This window comes from Pezoporus occidentalis, unplaced genomic scaffold (assembly GCF_034315485.1).
Source record: "Pezoporus occidentalis ecotype Australia unplaced genomic scaffold, CSIRO_AGI_Poc_V1 ctg161, whole genome shotgun sequence".
Classification (NCBI taxonomy): Eukaryota; Metazoa; Chordata; class Aves; order Psittaciformes; family Psittacidae; genus Pezoporus; species Pezoporus occidentalis.
In genome coordinates this window covers 933783-949921 of record NW_026913437.1, presented here as the reverse complement: position 1 = coordinate 949921, position 16139 = coordinate 933783, and the positions used below count along the sequence as shown (strand labels likewise).

The window sequence follows — 16139 nt, the reverse complement described above, 5'->3', positions numbered from 1 at the left end:
GCATCAGCTGGGCGCTTACAGACTGGCAGGAAATAACAGAGCCTGCCCGGTGGGAGCACAGCCTCACTGCAGTGCTGGGGCTGGTGCTTTGCACGCTGTCCTTACCTCTGCTTACTGACAGGGCTGGCTGCTCTGTGTGCTGCTTCACTGCCCTTCATAGAACCATAGAATGCCTTGGGTTGGAAACGACCATAAAATAATCCAGTTCCACCCCCCTGCTATGGGCACATAGAACACTAGACCATGTAGCCCAAGGCTGTGTCCAGCCTGGCCTTGAACATGCCAGGGATGGAGCGCATTTACCGCTTCTTGGAGCAGCCTGTTCCAGGGCCTCAGCACCCTCACAGTAAAGAACTTCTTCCTTACATCCAACCTGAACTTCCCCTGTTTCAGTATGAACCCATCACCCCTTGTCCTATCGCTACAGTCTGTTTCACAGCAGATCATACAAGAGCATCGCTCTGCCGTGCACGTGGCAAACCCTCCTCCTGGTGCCCAAGATCTGATTCAAACCTTTCAGATGCAGCACAGCTCCTTCCTCTCAGGATTATCCATTCAAAATGGGGTATTTTATCAGGCTGACAGAGATGTGTGGGATTATCAGTCAGTTACGTTTGACCACAGATGACCTCCGACCCGGCATTTTGGCAATCACTGCGGCATGAGTAAGGGCCTTGGAGCTGGTCCAGCAAAGGCTTGTGCAGGGAATACATTTCTTGACTGTTTGCTGTCCTTGTGTCCTTCCACAGCTGCCTGGTTTTGAGAGCGCTGCTGTAGCAACAGCTCCGCTGCCAGTGGTGGGGATTTGTCATCACAGACTTGCTGGGTGTGTTTCAGAGAGTGTATAAATACATTAAGGAATAGAAACAATGGCAGGTTTTGAAGCCAGGCACTAAAAGAACACTTGCTTTGTTGTGAGCATTTTGTCAAGGGCCTGGGTAGGTGCAGCAGGGAGATATTTACGTGTAACCTCAAGCGGGGGCTTCTTAATCACCAGTATCTCTGTAACGTCAGTGATTTAAACACCGAGATACAGATTTAAGACCCTTTCGTTGTCAGCTTTGAAAACTGCAAATGAAACACACTGTCTTTTGAAGGCTTACATCCTGAGACCCAGGCAAGAGAGGTCTGTGGGGTGCGTGGAGGGTGTGTGCACCTGATGATCTTGACCTTCACCAAGTCACTTAAATCCCATTGCCAACAGCAAGCTGGGCTCTCTCACTGCAAGCCGTCGGGCATCGGACTTCCATGCTCCAAAGGCTTTGGGGTAAACGGGACTTGGTCCCTTCAAAAACCTGTCACAAGTGACAAGGTTCAGGAGCAAAGCTTCCGCCTTAAGTTCTGTTACTGGGGGCAAATCACAGCATGGGACCTCTAATAAAGTCATAGCAGCCTGGGCACATCAAAGGGGAGGATTAGTGCCATGAGTGGTTGATGCTGCTCCCAAAGGCACTGAGCGCTGCTGCTGTGGGGTCAAGACCTCGGGTCCTCTGGCAGGATGAAGCCCAAACCCTGCCCTCTTTGCTAATGCCTGTGCTATTGCCACAGGAACGTCTGCACTATAAACATCTCACATCTGTGGAATGTCCAACTAAAAGTGTGTTTTGAACATTCGTTTTAGTGCTTGCACGCCATGGAGATCCAAGTAATGATTCAGTTTCTACCTGTAATTCTTATGCAACTATTTAGAGTCCTCACAAACGTGACCCAGGAGGATGAAGTAGCCGTCAACTGCACCATGTGAGTGTCTGCTGAACCCTCTGCTTTCCTTCAGTTACAAAGGCAAAGCCACAGACCACAGCGCAAAGCAGGGTGTGGTTTCCTGGTACGAGGTGCTGAGTGACAATGGTGGCTGTCTACGCTCTGCTGTGGAGCACTGGCTGCTGCCTTCCCCTGGCACATCTGGTGGCACTGGCATTGCGGGAGCTGTGTGGGGAAGAACTGTATGATCATGGAATGGTTTGGGTTGGAAGGGACCTTAAAGCTCCTCCAGCTCCATCCCCTGCCACGGGCAGGGACACCTTCCACTGGAGCAGCTTGCTCCAAGCCCCTGTGTCCAACCTGCCCTTGAACACTGCCAGGGATGGGGCAGCCACAGCTTCTCTGGGCACCCTGTGCCAGCACCTCAGCACCCTCACAGGGAAGAGCTTCTGCCTAAGAGCTCATCTCAGTCTCCCCTCGGGCAGGTTAAAGCCATCCCCCTTGGCCTGTCCCTCCATCCCTTGTCCCAAGCCCCTCTCCAGGTTTCTTGGCTTCCTCTGGCTCCAGGATGTACTGTGCATCTCTGTACCAGAAGCATCTCACTCCCATGAAACTGGAGGTTGGAGGTTCAGTCCTGGTCCCCTGGAGATGTGCAGCCCATTGCAGCCATGGTCCTGTGCCACGTGGTGCAGGTTGTGGGGACAGCTCCTGTGAAGAACACTGTAATCCCACTCTGCTGGAATCACCAGGGGGCAGGGACAGGGAACACCCAGGTACCTGCTGGGTGACCGGCTCCCACCTTCACTTCCAGAGGCTTTATCAGAGCTTGGCCTGGTGCTTCCCCGTTTGTCAATAGCTTTCCGTTCCAATGACAACTGTTTTCTCATGCGACTTTCAGAGTGGAATTTAAAATCCACTTGATCTGATAAATGGCTTGTAAACTCCTCCCTGTGGTTTGGCCTTTGGGGTCCGTGACAATGCAATAGTTTGTTGTTCCCTCTGGCTGGGATTGGGATGTAAACCCCAATGTTGGCTGGGGAATCCAAGCGGTTGCTGCCTTCGTCAGCTGCCTGGAGCGCTTCCAGAGGGCTGGCATGTTCTCCAGGGCCTGCCTGTCCCCAGTGAACTGCAAGGCAGAAGCCTGAGAACATCCCAGTGCATGTAGATTCCATAAGGAAAAGCCTTCTGGAATGAATAAATGCAGGGGATGCAGAAAGGTATCAGATAACAACAATGGAGGATGTTTTACCTGCTTCTCATCAGATTCTGTGGGGGTTGTGTTCATTTTGCAGCCCAGATGCAGTGCTCTAGTTGTTCTTTCTCCCTTGTATTCTCATCAGGAAAGGGCTCCAGGTCAGGATAGACTCAACACGTAAGCTGTGTGGTGTGGATGAACCTATAGCTTCTGCAGGAGGGACAATGAGCTTGTGCTCCACACAGCAGGTCCATAGGTGCAGCCAGAGAGAATGGGGTGCAGAGCAGATGAGCTTAATGGCTTTGTTTTCAGTTTACCTGACACCCGAGCATTGTTCAGGTGCATGATGCTCACTGCAGCTGCATTTCAGTACCAGCAGGCTTTAATCCTGGCATGCACAGAGGCCAAAGAGCAAGATGTGTTACCCAGAGAGAGGTGCTGCCCCTCACCTCCACCTCCTCGTGCAGGTAGCCTCTAGCATTGAAGGCAGCTGGGCTGGGAGACACCAGCACCACAGTGGGGAAGAGGCTTTGGGCACCTCTGCTCTGAGTGGTCTGTGAAGGGGCTGTGCTGTGGCATTGCTGGTGCAACCACAGGAGCTGCGAGGGATGCTCAGCCTGCCAGTGTGGGCTCTGCAATGCCAGCAGGGAGGCTTTTGGGGTTGAGATGGTTGGTGTGTGCTTTCGCAAGCCAGAGGAACTTGCTTTGCATCTCGTGCTGAACACAAACCACATTTCTCCCCAGGGTTCTTCTGCACATTGTGTCCAAGTGCCATGAAGAAGGTCTAGATCACTACTTGCGTTCCTTCATAAAGGTCAGTCGTGACACATGGCTCTGCAAAGCTCCCTGCTGGGAGCAGACCCAGGCTGACCCTGTTCCTCTTGCCTTCAGTATGTCTTTCGAGCTGAGAAACCCAGCGTCACCCAGGCGAAGATGACCCATGAAATCCTGGTCCTTTCCATGGCCACGATCTTGAAGCAGTCAGCGGATTTTCTGACCATCAATAAGCTCCTCAAGGTGAAGTATGGGCAGTACTTGGCTGCTGAGGCTGCAGGGGAGGAGAAGGGGGTCTGTTGTAAAGCCCAACACTTTCACCCATCCAAACCCACCACAGGAGCAAAACTACCAGGGCAGCTCCTTGCATCCACATCCTTGAGGTTCTCCTGTTGCAACAGATGATTCTTGCAGGGGATCTGGCTGTGCTAAAGCTCATGGCAGGACACAGCAAAAGGCTTTTCATTTTGCCAGTTTTCATAGAATCATAGAATCAGCTAGGTTGGAAAAGACCTTTAAGACCATCAAGTCCAGCTGTTCCCCCAGGGCTGCCTAGTCCACCATTAACCCATGTTTTATCTGTTTTCCTCAAGCCCTATGGCTCATGAGAGCAGGATGGGTTTCTGCCAGTCTGGGCTTACACCCCATACTGCTGCATTGGGGTGCAGAGGCAATGGAGCTATTCCCACCCCAGCCTGGCAGGGCTCCTCTGGGTGCCAAGCTGGCTATGCAGGCACTGCCCAGCTTACAGAACATCATCTGACCGTGAGCTCTCCGTCCCACACTCTGCTTCCTCACACAGTTAAACGTGTTCAGTCCTGCTGAGAAAAGTGATGGTGTTCTCTGTTCCTTTCAGTACTCGTGGTTTTTCTTTGAAGCACTGGCAAAGTCCATGGCAATGTACTTACTGGAGGAAAACAAAATCAAGGTAATGAGTTTTGTTTGATGCACGTTCCAGAGCCATCACAAGCTGTCCTCCAAAAGCTTTCCTGGAAAACTACCTAACTCTTATTTATGAAGTCTTTGACAAGCAGAACAGGCAGATCCTTCCTTTTTCACTTCTCCCTTCTTCCCCTTTTCACTCTCAGTTGTAAGTCAGAAATTCCTGAGCTTCTTATGGCTCGTGCAGCCTCCTTTTGTTCCTAGCTCCTGCCGTTCCAGCCAGTGCTGTCCTGGGAAGTGACACACGTGCTGGAAGATGCTCCTGGCAGCACTGACCGGGACGTGCTCTTGGTTCCAGCTGCCCAGAGGCCAGCGGTTCCCCGACTCCTACCAGCATGCCCTGCACTCGCTGCTGCTTGCCATCATTCCCCATGTCACCATTCGCTATAACGAGATCCCTGAGGAGTCCAGGAATGCCAACTTCAGCCTGGCCAACTTTCTGAAGGTCAGCTCTTTCTTTCTTTCTCTCGTGCTTTTATCAGGAAAGAAAATCAACCCAACCAATGAGAAATAAGCAGCAAGCAAACAAACGTGTGTGTGCTTTATCACCTCTTTGGTTTCTTAGAGTCCGAGGCTGGTTTGAGTTGGAAGGGACCTTAAGATCATCCAGTTCCAACCCCCTTCCCCCACCTTCCACACTAGGCCAGGTTGCTCCAAGCCCCATCCAACCTGGCCTTGGTCTGAGAACTCTGGAGGGAACCAGGTTTCCTAGGAAAGAAACTTAATCTTTCCAAGAGAGAGACTGCGATGCTCTGTGTTACGTAGGGCTTTCAGTCGTGCCCAGCAACTGTTGGGAGCACAGGGGGAAATATGGGAGCTCTCATTTAAATATTTCTGTTGTCCACTGCAGACTCGAGTGAGGGCATCCAAATAATTCCAGAGAAACAGGGCCAAGTACATTTGGGAAGTCAGCAGCAGCCGGGAGGGCCCAATGTGGCTGCTGGCAGGATGGGAGTAAGGAGCTGATTTAGGATGACTGCTTCTATTTGTAATGCTCACTCACATGCTGCTGCTCTTTCCCCAGCGTTGTTTGACCTTTATGGACAGAGGATTTGTTTTTAACTTAATAAATGATTACGTTTCTGGATTCAGCCCCAAAGACCCCAAGGTAAGCTGTGGTTTGCAGTCGTACGTATCCGCATCAAAGTCGTGCAGTGATTAGTTTGTGACTCTTGGAGGCCTTTTAGACCCTGCTCCTGCAGAGTCTTCTGGAGGCAGAAACCTCTTTTGGCTGAGAGCCTGAATGCAGCTAAGCTTTAAATCAACGTAGAGTCAGAGCTAAAGGAAAGATTTGCTGATAGTCTGGGTGAAAAAGGTGAAGAAGTCCCAGGTGGCAAATCCATGCAGGGACACTTAGGGGGAAGAACACCAAAAATTGCCCGTTATTACTGAGTTTCATCAGATGCTGTTTAGATTCCCCAATCCTGAACTGGAAGTAAACGAATCAAACTGAATAGTTTCTGTTTGTCTTTTCTTTTTCCTTTTTCTCAGCTGCTGGTTGAATACAAGTTTGAATTTCTTCAAACCATTTGCAATCATGAGCACTACATTCCTCTGAACTTACCAATGACCTTCTCCAAACCCAAGCTGCAAAGAGTTCAAGGTATGTCCTTTCTCAAGAGACTTGTTAGAGAGCTGTAATTTATTAGTTGTGATGGCTTCTGACCAGATGGGATTGCTTTGGTGTCAAGGAAATTTATGTCCTGGTTAGCCTGATTTACATTAACCTCAGGAAAAGATGCTGTTCTGGCAACTTTACATCATTGTGCTCCAGTGTGGTGTCCAATCCATCTTCTCAATGTTTCTTATATTGAAGTTTGCATGGGACTAAGAATAGCAGAAAGAAACTGCCCCTATTTCAGTAAATGCACAAACTGTGCAAGTGTAATCCTTTGTTCCCATAAGAGTCAGCATCCCCTGAGGAGCAGAGGGTCCCCACTGACCAGTGCTGTAGAGAATGGAGATACAGGGCAACAGACTCAATTCCCTCTGCATTGCCAGCTCTCTCTATGAAGGTGATTCAGGTTACCTTCTGGTTTCATTTTGAACAAGAGCATAACGGTGCACTGAAGCCTGGACTCAAACCTGGGCTGAAGGCAGCCAGCAGAGAACCTGAGCTCATGCCAAGCCTTAGCACATACCAAGAACATACATAGTGTGGCACCGCCACCCTGTCTCCAGGCTGCTCACCCCATGTCCCTCTTGGTCCTGATGCTGCTCCCCACAGGGCAGGTGGGGTTTGCAAGAGGCTGAGGCCCTGTGCAAATGTGGACCATCACGCTCCTAAGATTGCTATAGACATTGCCTCATGGGCTAGGTAAGTCAGGTAAAGATTGCCAGGTTTGGGTGCCTGGCCAAGATAAATACAGGAGAGGAGAATCAGGTTTGGGATTCCCCCATGTGAAAGCCCAGTGGGTTTGTCATTCTGAGATTTATTCTGGTAGAGGCAAGGGGATGTTTGATTGTGCCTCAGGGTGCAACCATACAAGTCCCAAAGTGGTTCCACACACATCCAGATAGCAGAAGCAGAAGTCACTGTGAAATATTCCTCATTTTGGTGTATTTCTGACTGCTCAGAGCTTTCTGGACCAGCTGCTAATCTCTTATATCAGTTTGGCTACTTGACTGGCATAGTTTAACAAAGTGCACTGCTAGAAACGGCTGAAAACTCACAACCACGGTGCCTTCCCACTGCTTATTTGTGGCATGATAACATGATGATGCTCTTTCTTGGTTCACATTCACCTTTGCATTTGCAATGCTTAAACTGAAAAGCTATAGGAGCAGCTTCTCTTTTCTCCTCCGTTTTACTGTGACTAGAACCTACCAGCTGAGGTTCACACACATCTTGTGACAGCAGAGCAGCCAGAAGTGCCCTTGCCATGGTGCCGGTGCTCTGCCTGCCATGGTAGACATGTGCTGATGCATCTCCACTGCAGGCTGCTCTGGTTTAATGGACAGACCCTGCGGGGACAGCAGGCTCAGAGATGGGGAGGTGTGATCTGGCCCAGGGGCTCCCCTGCTGGTGTACCTCCCCTCATTTGGATGAAGAGCAGTGATGTGCCCAGCACATCCTGCTGTGTGTCTGGGAAAGGAAGGAATAGCCCCCAGGAAGGTGGATAGAGACCTCCTGCAGCAGACAGGCCTGCAGGCAGAGCCCGTCCCCCTGACCACATCCTGCTGGGTTGGAGCGTTGCATCTTGGAGCAGTTTCCCTGAACCATCTCAGCTGTGAGGGCTGGTTTCTGGTCTCCATCCCTGCTGCCTCACCCCAGGGATGTGTTTCATCAGCCAGAGCAAGGCACGGAGCCCATCCTCACAGCCTGCAGCACAGGATTGGTTTTGCAACCTTGTGATAGCAAAGAACTCAAGAGGTTGGCAGGAGCTGGGGGTTAAGCAATAGCCTTACAAACAACGTTAAAACATGACGTACTGTCCTGTTTCTCCAAGATTTAGAGAATTATTTATTCCTGCCTATTTTTGCTGTCTTATTTGTCCCTTTTCACACATGAATTAGAGTCTTTTTCGTTTGCTGTGGGACGGGTCACTGCAGTAGGTAGGCCCAGCAGGGGTCATTGAGCTTTCTAATGTCAACTTCAATACGCAGCTTCCAATCAATCAGCTTGAATCCAGCTCATAACCTAACCATGATGTGAGACGCTTGGGCTTTTACTAACATGACTAACAGTGAAAGCTAGATAATGCTGCAGCTTGCTTTCCCTTTCCTCTGAATCACGCTTTCACAAACCACTACATGCTCCATGTGAATCAACGAACTCAACCCTGACTTTTGCAGCCCCAGAGCTATTGGAAGGCTGTGGCTGGGATTTTCAAAGCTGTGTGCATGCTCCCTGCCTTACCGTAGGAAAGCTTTCACACCTATGGGGTTTTCAAGGACAGAAGTGCAAGCTGAGCACACAGCATTTGTACCTTTGGGGGGAGAGCACACAGCTTGGGGGGTATCCCTCTGGGATGCTCAAGGCAACAGTCGACCAGTGCCTGTTGAGGCTCTAGTTAGATGTATGGGTTGTCTGACAGAGATAATGGTGTTAGGGCAGGGTCATTCCTAGCAGCTCAAGAGCACGCTGGAGTCTGTGTCATTTCCCTGCTGTGCTATCCAGGCAGGTCAGTGGAAATGCTGCCTTACCCTGGTGCCTTTACCCTTGCCGTCAGAGGAGCAGCCACTCCTTTGACCACAGTCTAGAGCCCCAGTCTACATGAGATACAGGGTACAAGTTAACCAAAGCGATCGGGTCCTGAGCTGCCTTTCTCCTGGCAGTCAGTGTTCCCTACCTGCTGGAGGAAGCAAAAGGAGCCTCAGTTCCTGGCAAGCTGCTGCCTGGAATGCTGCCCTGGCTCCCTGGTCCTTGCTGTGTAAACTGCTGGAGGATGCAGTAGTGGCCACCTGGCACCGTGTCCTTGTTTGCATCCCTTATCTCAGCAGGAGTATTTGCCTTTTCTCTGCTCCCTGACCTGGTGAGAAGGAATGCAGATGTCACGGGACATGTGGAACAAGCTGCAGGAAGGGTCCTGCTAGGGCTGGGCAGCCCTGACGGGTGCACCATCCCCACTGCCCATTGCCACCCTCAGAGCTGCTTGTGGAGGCTGGCACCTCGGCTGCCTGGGTAGTTTGGGGTTTGCAGAGTAGCCCAGAGCCAGGACCAAGCAGGCCCCGGGCTGTGAGTCCATTGAACTTCACAAATCGCTCTGGAGCACTGAGCTTTGTAAAGCATCACCCTGCAGAAATCCTTTTCTTTAGCTGCTGCTGAAACAGGGAGGGCTGAAATTAATCCTAGAATAGTTTGGGTAGGAAGGGACCTTCAAAGCTCATCCAGTCCGGCCCCCTGCAGTGAGCAGGGACATCTCCAACTAGACCAGGTTGCTCAGATCCACATCCAGCCTGGTATGGAATGTCTCCAGGGATGATCAGCCTGAGCTGGAAGATGCCAAGTTCTTTGCTATGACTCGACTTAGAGGTGGAGGCAGCTGTTGTCAGAGCAGTGCACTGCAGGGGACAGTGATGAGCCTGCAATCAGGCTGTTTTGGCTTACCTGACCTTTTGTCTTGCTTTGACCAGCTCCTCGGAACAGTTCCCTTAACCATTGCCTTGCTGTTTCTTTCAGATGTCAATCTCGAATACAGTTTAACTGACGAGTATTGCAGGCACCATTTCCTCGTGGGGATGCTTCTGAGAGAAGCCTCTGTTGCCTTGCAGGACAACTACGATATCAGATATACAGCCATCTCAGTCTTAAAAAATCTCTTGATAAAGCATGCCTTCGACAACAGATACCAGCACAAGGTCAGGCATTTTCTGTTGGCTTTTAAACATGGTGTTCCTGAATTCATAGAATTCAAGAACATGAGCAATGCAGTCAGATAACTGTAGGGCTCTTATTCCTGCTGAGTATTTAATACTAAAGCCCTGAGCCATTAAGGAAGTTGAGTGTCATTAGCCCAGAGGCTGTTCAACAAAATTAAGCAACGTTGATGTTGTTCTGGTACCGGGCTTAAATTCATATCCTGCATTAATGTACCGTAATTAGGAAACAGGACTGATCTCTGTTACAATCAGCTGCATGTTTTACTAACTGGTTAATCAGAGGAGAGGATCTGTGGGCAAATGCTGGGTTTCCACTGGGGGATTCTTCAGTCAGAGGCTCAGCATTGCTGTTGCTGAAAAGCCTGGAATTGGGCTGGTTTTCTTCCCTGATGCTGCTCACTGCTAACCCGTACATCCTTGAACGTGCCCAGCTACCTGTGCAGACACTACCTGACCTTGCTCTAGGCTGAAAACATGCCTTGTTTAGGGTTTACCTCCTCAGATTGCTCCTGGTGTGCTGCATTGCTGAGTTTTATCTGGGAATGCAGGTGCCTTCCTGGGCATGAGGGGTAGAAGTGATCTGCACCCGCATGGACGGGGAGCCAGCTCCTCTCATCTCCTTGCCTGCCTGTTTGGAAGGGCTGGGCAGGAGGTGCGCTTGCTTTTCTCTGCACTGAGGATCCATGGTGACTTGCACAGCCTGGAAACAAAAGTGCAGCCCATGGCAGGTGCCAAGACTTGATATTTCAGGAGAGCTTTGCCAGTTCCCTGTCAATACTGAGGCTGTTTCTGCCTCTCCGAGTGCCTGGAAACCCTCGCATGAATGCAGGAGCTGCTTGGCTGCTGCGCACTCCCTGCCTCCTCCAAAACACCACCCGGCTTGAAAGTGTCCCACTGGATTTCTGTACCTGTGTTGTGCTCCAGGCTGCACGAGCAGGCCACTGCCTGGAGCCAGGGCAGGAGGCTCGGCTGCTGTCCCAGGACACCAGGGCAAGTACCACAACAGGGCCAGGGCAGGCCGATTGCTGTTATCTTTTGTCATAGGGAGTCAAAAATCTGGATTCTTGTATTGATCAAAATGTGCCATTTAATTGGCAAGCCTGAAATGTCTTTTTCTTTTAACCTTTTTGTCAAGTGCAGAAGTATAAATTTTAACAAAAAGAGAATTGCATGTGAAAGAGCCTTGCATTCAGAAAATGTCAACCAGACCCTTTTTGATCTGTATCACTTAATCCAGATTAATCTGTTCCTATGGACTGTTTAATCACTCTCTCTGAGCACCATTCTCTATCGAATGATGGACTTAATCCAGATCTTGCTAGGAAAACAAACTAAGATGGAAAAGATTATATGGACATTATTTTTCATAGTACATTGTCATGTGTATGGTTTGCAGAAGGTCTTTGGCTGGGTGCGGAAGAATGAACGTTTGTTATTAATAATAGTACAGTAAAACACAACAATGATATCTCAAATGAATGTTTTAACCAGAAGTATTTGCTATCAAGAATTCCTGACTGGCAGCACTAGCCAGCACCAAGCAAGGAGCAAATGGTTTTCCTTCATTACTCCTGGGTGTTGGCGCTCAAAACTCAAGCTATGGGAGTGAAGCGCCAGTTAAAGGGTTGGGAAATACGGGATTCAGTTCCTCACACATCCTGTATGACTGGGAATGATGTTCAGCCCCAAAATCCCCGGGTACCCCAAGCTTGCTGTTAAAAGGGTGCTCGCCACCTGGCAGCTCTGAAGTGGAGATGGGAAGCCGCATCAACCCATGTCCTCTGACACCGTGTACAGTGTGTAAACACGTACGTGTGTGTTTGGCTCAGGTCTCCTTTCACCCTGCACTGAGAGCCCGGGCTCTTCCCTGCACCTTTCTCCCTGTCTCTTTGCAGAACCAGCAGGCAAAGATAGCGCAGCTCTACCTGCCGCTGCTGGGGCTGCTCCTGGAGAACCTGCAGCGCGTGGCCGGCCGCGAGGTGCTCTACTCCTGCACTGCTGCCTCCAGCCCCGTGAGTCCAGCCCGGCCTGGCCTCTCAGCCTCCTCCTCCTCAGTCCTCCCCCTCACACCCCTGTGAGCTGCCGCTGCCTGCAGCCAGGCGCAGCTCTGGCAATAAGTGTGGTTGTCTTCTCCACACAGCCCCATAATGGGTTCACTGCTTTTAATGTGCCTTTTCATAGAGCCATGGAATGGTTTGGGTTGGAAGGGACCTTAAGGTCATCCTGTTCCAACCCCCTGCCACGGGCAGGGACACCTCCCTCTAGAGCAGCTTGCTCCAAGCCCCATTCAGCCTGGCCTCGAACACTGCCAGGGATGTCTCTGCCTTTTCGCTTGCTATTGTTTAAAGTGGTGTTTCATGGTGTGTGTAGTGCCGTGAGGTGAGGTGAGTCCCTCCAAGTGCAATGAGTTGCAACAGGACTCAGCCTTGGACTGCAGCACTTGTTCTGGGGAGCTGCCCATCTGCCTGAGGCTTGTGTGTGGTTCCCAGGCAGGCTTAGCCTTGCAGATGAGACTTTCCTCCTTGTTTGGGGCAAAGCGACAACAACAAAAAGGCATTTGAGGAAAAACAATTCCAACGTTCAACTTCAGTAATGAAACCCAAAAGATAAAAGAGCTCTGACTTACTCTGGCATGTTCTGCGGTGCTGTGTGCTCCTCCCCATGTCGTTTGTTTCCTTATTATGGATTAAAGAAATAGATTTTTTTTTTGTTTTAATCTGCATTTTTAAAGCTGCTTTAATTTGCCTTTTTCTGTTTCATTTTTCTCTTCTCTAAGAGCATCAGTGTTCTCTTCCATTGGTCACAAAAACTTTACGTTACTTTGCAGGCATCCAGGGATGAATTCATGTACAGTTTTGCATCTCCCTCAAACAGATCCAGCCTCATTGCAGACAAAGATCCAGGTAAATTGGGTTCTCTAAACTTTAACTCTCCCGTTCATTTTGAACATAACTGTTACCAGCCCCAAAACCCCCATTACCCAAAATCTGAAACAGTCGTGGAATCAGGACCCCAGCCTGGTTTGGGTTGGAAGGGACCTTAAAGCTCCTCCAGCTCCAACCCCTGCCACGGGCAGGAACACCTTCCACTGGAGCAGCTTGCTCCAAGCCCCTGTGTCCCACCTGGCCTTGAACACTGCCAGGGATGGGGCAGCCACAGCTTCTCTGGGCACCCTGTGCCAGCGCCTCAGCACCCTCACAGGGAAGAGCTTCTGCCTAAGAGCTCAGCTCAGTCTCCCCTCGGGCAGCTTTGGCATCTTCCATTCTCTGTCTGTGATGAGCTGAGTTGTGCTGGTGCAAAGGGGCTAATTGTGGAGTTTGGTTTTTTTTCAGCCTGTGGAGCAGCACTTCCGAATGGCCATGGGATAAAGCGGGAGGACTCCAAAGGATCCCTGAACTCAGAGGGGGCAACGAGTAGTTCCCCGGATCAGAGTGAAAATGTAACGTATCTGGGGTTGGAAAGAGGGGTGCTCACTGCTCCCCTCTGTGCAAATAAGGGGGAGGGAAAGGAGGTCCCTATGGTAGCAGTCGTCAAAAGCCAGCTTAGAAATACCTCTGCTTGGAAGCCACCCGATTGCTGTTGAAGAGGGGAGGTCAGACTCATGGCTCTGGTATGTTTACCCTCCTCAAACATCTCCGAGCCAAAATAAAGCTGGTGACAAGTTACTTATCTGAGATGAAAGGCAAAATCTGTGGGGAAAGTCTCTGCTGCGTGGTGCGTTTGTCCATACTCAGGCGTGCTCACCACATGTGTGTCGTTGGGTGTGAGCCTGGCCAGTGCCCAGTGCATGGTGCTGGGAACTGGTTTCCACGCAGCTGGAGGCAGAGCATCATGATATGGGATTGCTGGTGACCACCAGCTTAAGAGGAGGGGAGGTGTTGGTAGGAAACCCAATAACCACAGCCTCACAGGTGACTGCGGTCACACCGCGAAGAGCTCTGACCCCGCTCCTCAGGCAGGGTGTGCTCTCCTTGTTGGCAGGCTGCACACATGGAAATCAGGTATTTGTGCAAACCAGCTCCTGGTTTTCCTCAGGGCGCTCTCCAGATGTCTTGGGTTGGCGTGAATCATTAATGCATCTTTAAATACTTTGGCCCTTCCAACAAGCAAGGCAAAGGTGATCTGGGCTCCCGCTGGCTGTGTCCTGACATGCTTCAGGAAGGTGGGGCCTCTCAAGCTCTCCCACAGGAATCATGAGGCTGCAAGGCAAAGTACAGCCAAACACTTGGCTATCAAACTGTTCATCTTCAGCAGTGAGCATATGCTTCAACCCTGCTGAGCTTGCAGCTTGGCTCTTCCCCACAGCTAGGCATCCTCTTCTGTGTCCTTGCAGGTAGGTTTTACAGGGTCATTGGAACAGCTCTTCTGTTAGGGAATGCAGAAGCCACAAAACCCTTTAGAAGCAATGCTGCACGGAGGAGCAGCTCTAACGCTGCTCTGCAGAGGTGGACACGTTGCTTGTCACCCGTTCCCCTCGCGTGAGTAGTGTGACTTGATAGTTTGCCATGGTGAACAGCAACGTTCTGGCTATAGCAGTGTGTCTCCAACTCTAAACTGAATGTTTAGTTCTGTTTGATTGTGACTCACATCCACAGCTTGTCCCAGAGTACACAACAAAGAGGGGCTGTGGATCGCTCTGCAAACATGTGAGGCACAGCTTTAAGAGGAGCATCCTGCTTAGAGCTTAATCGTATCCATTTGTCAGAGAGTAGAGCTAGGGCGAGCTCAGAGGGCACCCAGAAAAGTTGGGAAAGCTTTAGAAGTTGTGTTTTTACCATATGGTGCCCAAGCCTTTCCACATGGATTGGACCAACAGCAGGATTTCACTTCTTCACATCAGTCCCCGATGAAGAGTCCCTCTTCAGCATCATAGATTTAAGAAGCTGATGTATTTCTCAAGCTGAAATTTCCCAGGTTTTTGAGAGCTTTTTGGCATTGTTGGGTTTAGGTGTACATCTTTAACAGAAAGTGAAGATTCTTGCTTCAAACCATGACAGCTGAGGAACTGTTTTGTTTGACAAGAACTGACTTTAAAACTGCCCAGGAGCTCAGACACTGCGGACAGGAGCAGGGCAGTGAACGCGGGGCTGATGGGGCTGACCCGTGTTTTGCTGGATAAGCCAGTGTCCTCTGCCCAGGCATCCCTTTTCTGGGCAGAGAAGCACTTGGCCGCGTGTCCAGGGTTTCCAGACTGCTCATCACTGGGTGAGATGTCTCCCAAGCGTGGTGCTGTGCAGGGGGGCAGGAGGAATGCTGGCACGCATGGTTTGCTGTGCCCACGGTGCATGGTGCCGTGCTCAGGCACAGCCCGGGCAATAGGGCCGTTGGTTCCATGTCACCTCCGTGTCCCAGCAGATCCGCAGGAGCTCCACGAGGAGCAGCGTGTCTCACTGCAGCCGGCTGGACCAGTTTGAGATCCGGACGCTCCTGATGTGCTACCTCTACGTTGTGAAGATGATCTCTGAAGGTTGGTGGCTCTTGCTCACCTGGGGGGGCAGCCCAAAAGACAAGAGGCAGCTGCCAGCTCTGGTCTGTAAGGTCCCCCTTTGATTTGTTTTACATCGTAGTACACTGTGGGCTTTTCTCTTTCAGATACTCTTTTAGCTTACTGGAACAAATTCTCCCCCCAAGAGCTGATCAATGTCCTTGTGCTTCTGGAGTGAGTATCATGAGGTTGCAGTTCAAACACTGTGCTTTCCTGTGGGCAGCACTGTCCAAGAAGGCACAAGCGCAGGGTGTCCCTCAGGATGCGCAGTCCTCTGCAGCACTGGGGTGTGCAGCCAGGGTGTAAGGAAATGCTGTTCCTCCCCATGAGGAGGAAGGGTGTGTATGGAGGGAGCGGGGTGCAGTGGCAGTGCCCTGTGCTCGGTCCGGGCTGTCAGAGGGTGTCCCACGACCCGTGGGTGAGCAGGCTCTGGGCATAGCCTCTGCTTTGCATGGGCTTGTGGGACAGATGGCTGAGGAGACAGGGATGTGCCATAGGGTTTGGAAACCAAGAGTGTGGGGTCAAGTGACGTGTAAATACAGACCCAAACCTTCATGCACAGAGGAGTGTGTCTGCTGACAAGGACAAGGGTGTATTTTAAACCACACAATCCCAGGCTGGTTTGGGTTGAAGGGACCTTAAAGATCATGGAGTTCCAACCCCTGCTACGGGCAGGGACCCCTTCCACTAGAGCAGCTTGCTCCAAGCCCCTGTGTCCAA

The 16139-nt window shown here is 50.8% G+C and overlaps 1 protein-coding gene across 6 annotated transcripts in view; it reads left to right on the top strand.

Moving 5' to 3' along the window:
• Window positions 1-16139, top strand: part of DOCK11 (dedicator of cytokinesis 11) — a 69933-nt gene that overhangs the window by 36145 nt on the left and 17649 nt on the right. For all 6 annotated transcript variants that reach the window (XM_062612756.1, XM_062612755.1, XM_062612751.1 and 3 more), the window contains exons 24-36: window positions 1622-1740; window positions 3641-3710; window positions 3788-3913; window positions 4527-4598; window positions 4911-5057; window positions 5637-5720; window positions 6104-6215; window positions 9735-9913; window positions 11830-11946; window positions 12762-12837; window positions 13267-13373; window positions 15290-15401; window positions 15527-15593. In XM_062612756.1, coding sequence (XP_062468740.1) covers window positions 1622-1740; window positions 3641-3710; window positions 3788-3913; window positions 4527-4598; window positions 4911-5057; window positions 5637-5720; window positions 6104-6215; window positions 9735-9913; window positions 11830-11946; window positions 12762-12837; window positions 13267-13373; window positions 15290-15401; window positions 15527-15593 — 1388 coding nt within the window. The remainder of the gene's footprint in view (window positions 1-1621; window positions 1741-3640; window positions 3711-3787; window positions 3914-4526; window positions 4599-4910; window positions 5058-5636; window positions 5721-6103; window positions 6216-9734; window positions 9914-11829; window positions 11947-12761; window positions 12838-13266; window positions 13374-15289; window positions 15402-15526; window positions 15594-16139) is intronic.